Below are 5,300 nucleotides of genomic sequence, written 5' to 3' on the forward strand. Positions count from 1 at the left end.
TAGTTCATCGCAAAAATCACTTCTTTTCATGTACTCATTTCGTTTGTCCCACCAGTTAGCCCACCAGTGAAACCAATAAATCAGGCGAAATGTTTTTTGATTTAAATAAAATATTTGTTCTAAATTTCATTATAATATCCATCAAGCAATGAATTATTCAAACGTGAGAAATTAACTATCCAAAATGGGTAAGAGAACTCCATTGTGCTCTCTTTCTCTTTCCTGGCTTTATTCGATTACGAAAACACGAAAAAAATAGATCCAAATCGAAGGTTAAAAGCTTAATTCGATTAATTCTTATGTAATTAAAATCGATTTGATTCTTCACAAAAAAAAAAAAAATGTCATCGGAACAATCCATCTTCTTATCGAATCGCTTGTAGCGTACGTGCCATGAATCAATCAATTGGATTAAAGTACAATTAAAAGTCAACAATATTGCAAAAGTATTTCGTTTGGCTCTACCTCTTTCTCTTCCTCTCTTTTCCCAGTCCGTCAAATTCAATGGATGCATTTCGTTAGTCTTCTCCATCGTGCTTCTATAACAACACATATACTTATTTGATTATAACGATTGATTTTATTTTTTTTTCAAGTTGCTGCTGATGTTCAGATCTGTACGTGCAAATTCACATCAATTTTGCATCTGTTACATGCATAAAATAGTCAATAAATATCGCTAAAAACTCCATATTTTGTTTTTGCTAATAATAGCTTTTGCATTCCAATGTTTCTACGTAAAAAAGTGTTAAAATAGTATTCTTTTTGTTTCGATAGACTTTCTCTGCATTTTCATTCAAACTATCGCTAAAATGTACCGATTCTCTATAAATGTCGCCTCATTCCATTTTATTGTTTAATTAGTGCCAATCGTAGTCTTTTGTTACACTGAAAGTATCTCTCCTAAGTTTGTTAAAATATAGTTTTGTTGTTCTTGGTTTCATTTTCAGAAAATTTAATTGATGTGGCGGTGTGTGGGTGTGTGTGTGTGTTTGTATGTGGAGAAATTCGTTTTGTTAGTAGACATTTATATTATTGTGCATGATGACTGATGCATCACTTCATTCAAAAATACGGGAGTGCTTGCACCTAATCCACCATCGGTCTTCTGATGATCATTCTGAAATGGGATTCATACTCTAATTATTATGCATTGCACATGCATATACATGGTGGTCAGGTCAGATGTTGAATGGAATTTACCTCGTCAAATTCGCAATCAAAATAGTTGCCTTGACAATCTATGCAACGGCACTGTTCGGACATTTTACATGTGATGCCCCATTCCTTGGCAACGGCCTTATAGATTTTTTTCGATGATTTATTGTTGATGATTGTGTCCAATGTGGTTTGGAGTTGAATATCCTGAATATCTTGCAACTGGTTCTCATGCGAATCCCAATCGTCAACTAAATTTTGATTATCTATACTCGATGGACACTCTTGCTCATCATTGGTCGAATTGACTGAAGTGTTTTCTTCTGGAAAGACAAGAGCAAGAACAAAACAATCAAATCAACTACGTTTGCAGTTTGCCAAACCTAGTTTTTGCTCTTACCTAAATTAATCTGTTCAAGGCTTTGGTTTGCAAATAGAGGATCACACGATCCGGCTGTCGAATCAATCAAATTCTCATTGGACCGTGATGGATTGGACAAGAAGAGTTTTTCACCAACTGTACACTCTTTTTCATCGTACTTAGAAGATTCCTTGTTATTTGATGTGACATTTCCCTCACAGTCGTGCAGAAATTGATCCTATTCGTGCAAAAAAATTCCTCCATCAAAATTGTACGTCGAAAATAAAGGAAAATACAGGAATATTATCATAAGGAAACATAATTGAGTTACATTTCGAGATATCGTTGAATTGGATGAAGACGTTTGCATATTTTGATAACAATGTGCATCTGTGATATTTCTCATTATGGTTGGATTTTCGTAACCTAGTTTTTAAATGAAAAAAAAAAAAAAAATCATCAAATCAGCAATTAATTTCAATTTGATTATTTATAAGTAATGCGATTTTTCAATTACAATTAAGAGAGAAGACATTAAAAATGCATGGTGCCCGACTATAGACGAAATTTCGGCTGGTTTACGCTTTCAGTCTATATTTCGCCCAAAACTTCAACTGAAAATCTACTTTCAGGCGTATATTCGTCTGAAATCTAGGCAAAAAAAAAAAACGAATGGAATACAACTTACTGGGAGGAATATCGACTGAGAGCGTATACTAGCCGGAATTCCGTCTAAATTCAGGCGTAAATTGTAAACAGTGCAAAGTGTTATATTTTTACCTATTTCTTCTTCAAATGTATTTGGCAACAAATTGTGTTGATCGTTATTTGTGCTCATGCTATTATATTCGGAACTGAGTGTTGTATTACTTCCACCAACAGCTGACTGTCGCATAAGCAGTGGCTGCTGAACACTGCTATATTGAACAGGCTCTTCGATTTCCTGCGATATGCTTCTGGAACCGCTTCCCATGCGAAACTTCAACTTAAATGGAGCCATATTAAACAGATATTTTTTTTTTTGGTTTTACTTCAAACTCTGGAACTTTTGTGTCAATTTTCTATGTTTGTTCTGTTTTTTTTTTTTGGTTTTTAAATTCCACTAGTATTTAGTGATCTATGCACTTGAATGCGTCCATAAAAACAAAATTATAGATGAATGGTAGCTTTCTTGGTTTGGTTTGTTTGTTTCTTTCTTTCTTTTTTGTAAGGCTACAGCATTTGGAGTCAGTTGATACACGAATAGAAAAGAAAAAAAGGAACAGAGAAAAGAAGTTTTGAAAATTGAAAGAGCTTAGATTTTCTGTTATGAACAAAAAAAAAAAATTTGTTGTTGTTTATGTTGCTTGATTTGCATAATTTATCATAAGATTGGTTTGCAAATAGAAATGCTTGCAAAAGATTAATGCGTGTTTCCATGTCATAATGTATGTGATGAAGGAGTGAAAAATGCGACACATGAAAATGAAACGAAATGTGATAGATAAGACGTCATTTTATGTTCACAAGGAAAGAACGAAAGAGTGAGTGAGTAAGTAAGAGAAAGAGGGTGGCAGATAGAGGGAGAGAGAGAGAGAGAGAGAGGGTAAGACATAAATTCTAATTATTCATTTGTTCTCGCGTGTCACGTAAATGCGTATCATTTTTTTTGAAATGCCAACACGTATTTGATATCGTGATGCATGAGAATTCGTTGAATCGAATTTCTTCTCTGGTGGTGAGGGAGAGAGAGGAAATATTTGTGCGAAGTGGGTGCTTTGCTTCGTTGTTCTTCTTTCTAATGTTTCAGAATTGTCAAATGCTATAACTCTGTTGGAAAATAAATGCGCGCCGATAGCTCGACATCGAACTTATCATTTGCGTAATTTACCACAATAAAAGAAACTACGCATTTGTTGTCTACCTATATTGTCGATGAATATTTTGCAAATAACAACGTGATTACAACGGAAAATGAATGAAAAAGGAACAAAAACTTGGAAAACAAACGAAAAATGGAATTTTTTATGATGACTCAATGCTGTTTGGCTTCAAAATATAACATGAAGTGGGCAATGAACGAATTGACTTTGACTAGAACAGGGCCACACAGTACAGGTACTTACCAAAAGATTATAACTAACTGTTACTGAAATGGGGATATTTTTTTTAGTTGAAAAAATATATCGAAAACCGTTCGATTTTTAATTAATTTGTTCTTGCTCACAACAAATCCTGATACAATTCTAATAAAATTATGCGAAGTATATTATTTAACAAAAGAAAAACACACAGTCTCACACAAATGGTTTCAAGATTAAAATGGTGTACAACACATAAGCTCGATAAAAATTTTGTTATTAGACGCTGTCTTCGCTACGTAATTTCACACCTTTAATTTCGATTGTTTCATTTACTTCAAAACGAAATAAACAAAACAAAAAATACACAATATTCCAAAAGCTCAACAAATGTTGATTGGTCTACCACTTTCATCGAACTAATCAACGAAGAATGGTCGAAAATTTTCCTTTTCTCATTCGGTCACAGTGTCATTGCGCATTCGCATGAACTCACACTGTGTTCAACAGTGCAAAATCATACATTGCCCATTTATTATACGTTCAATGTTTTTATTTTTCTCTGGCGGAATGGGTCTGTATGCATTGGTGTGTAAGTGAGATTCATGCGCATTGTGTCGCTATGAAAGCTGCATTCCTAAATCGAACCATTCACAGAGGGCAGTATCGTATGTATAAACATTTTCTTCCAGTATGTAGTTTTGCGATTTCTTTCCAACTACATTGGTTTGGAAAGAAATCGCAAACAATGTCGTTTTTGCGATTTTGATCAAAATTCCATGATATAGAATAAGTAAAATGACATGAACTTCTAATTATTGACAATAATTTATTGTCTAAAATTGAAATTCGGTAATTTTGGAAGTGTTCCCATTTCTGAAATGCTATTCTATGTTATTTGCTGTTCCGATTTGTTGATAAAATTACGTTGAATGTATTTTTTGCAGGGTAGTTATATTTGGCCATCCTATATGCCAGAAATGTTGCATTGTGCAGTGGCGAATTGTGTCAATGGACATTGGATACACATAATTATCATACATATTCAAGTTTTAGAAATTATTGGTGGCTGATGCGTGATGCATTTTTCGAAATGCGAATCATCCACAGATGGCAGTACAGATACTTAGCAAAAAGGTATGTACAAACGAAAAGAAAAACTTTCGACGCCAAAACCATAAAGCACAATACATTCTCTTCTTGTTGTGCTTACTCCATACACTTTCTGCTCAGATGAGCTTTTAATGTTTAACTTTTAATTGGTTTATTTTTGCGCGATGAAAAAAAATACACGCACACAAATACACAATCGATTCGGGGTCTTTCTCGCAATCCATCCAAAGCACGTATAAATAATGTCCTATTAAATGGAGCAGCGAACTTGTCGTCACACGCGTAGATGTAGCATTTCACTTGATTAAGCGATTCGATTAGTTGCCGAAACATCGTCTATACAGTCCATTTGATATATAACGCAAAATCCCAATATTCGGTAAGCCGAAGTATGATTGCGTGTACGGCGCCGCGCGTATACAATTCACGGTAGATATAACGTCGTAGTTCATCGTAGTAGCCATAGGTTATTCGCGGCAATGAAATCCATACTGACGACAACATTTGACCTGCCTCTAGTGGTCATACACACAACACACGTTGAGCAGTCAATATATACTAGACCAAGAGCCCACCGTACAAACAACTTTTTTTCTTGTGCACTGCAG

The 5,300-nt window shown here is 34.5% G+C and overlaps 1 protein-coding gene across 2 annotated transcripts; it reads right to left on the reverse strand.

The window, feature by feature from the left end:
* Positions 1 to 560: 560 nt before the first annotated feature.
* On the reverse strand, positions 561 to 5,177 carry LOC129572007 (uncharacterized). Of its 2 annotated transcripts, none has more exons than XM_055451908.1 (6): positions 3,625 to 5,177; positions 2,300 to 2,504; positions 1,851 to 1,945; positions 1,559 to 1,757; positions 1,204 to 1,481; positions 561 to 1,120 (listed from the first exon to the last, which is right to left on the reverse strand). In XM_055451908.1, the coding sequence occupies exons 2-6, from the start codon at positions 2,490 to 2,492 to the stop codon at positions 1,028 to 1,030; spliced, it is 858 nt and encodes a 285-aa protein (XP_055307883.1). In that variant the 5' UTR covers positions 2,493 to 2,504; positions 3,625 to 5,177; the 3' UTR covers positions 561 to 1,027. The 2 variants fall into 2 exon arrangements, with proteins under 2 accessions (XP_055307883.1, XP_055307882.1); XM_055451907.1 differs by having other exon boundaries at positions 2,300 to 2,731; positions 3,625 to 5,176.
* Between the last annotated feature and the right edge of the window lie 123 nt (positions 5,178 to 5,300).

The sequence above is a fragment of the Sitodiplosis mosellana genome, unplaced genomic scaffold (assembly GCF_009176505.1).
Source record: "Sitodiplosis mosellana isolate CC-2019 unplaced genomic scaffold, AAFC_SMos_1.0 Smas_scaffold_3965, whole genome shotgun sequence".
In the NCBI taxonomy this organism is placed as follows: Eukaryota; Metazoa; Arthropoda; class Insecta; order Diptera; family Cecidomyiidae; genus Sitodiplosis; species Sitodiplosis mosellana.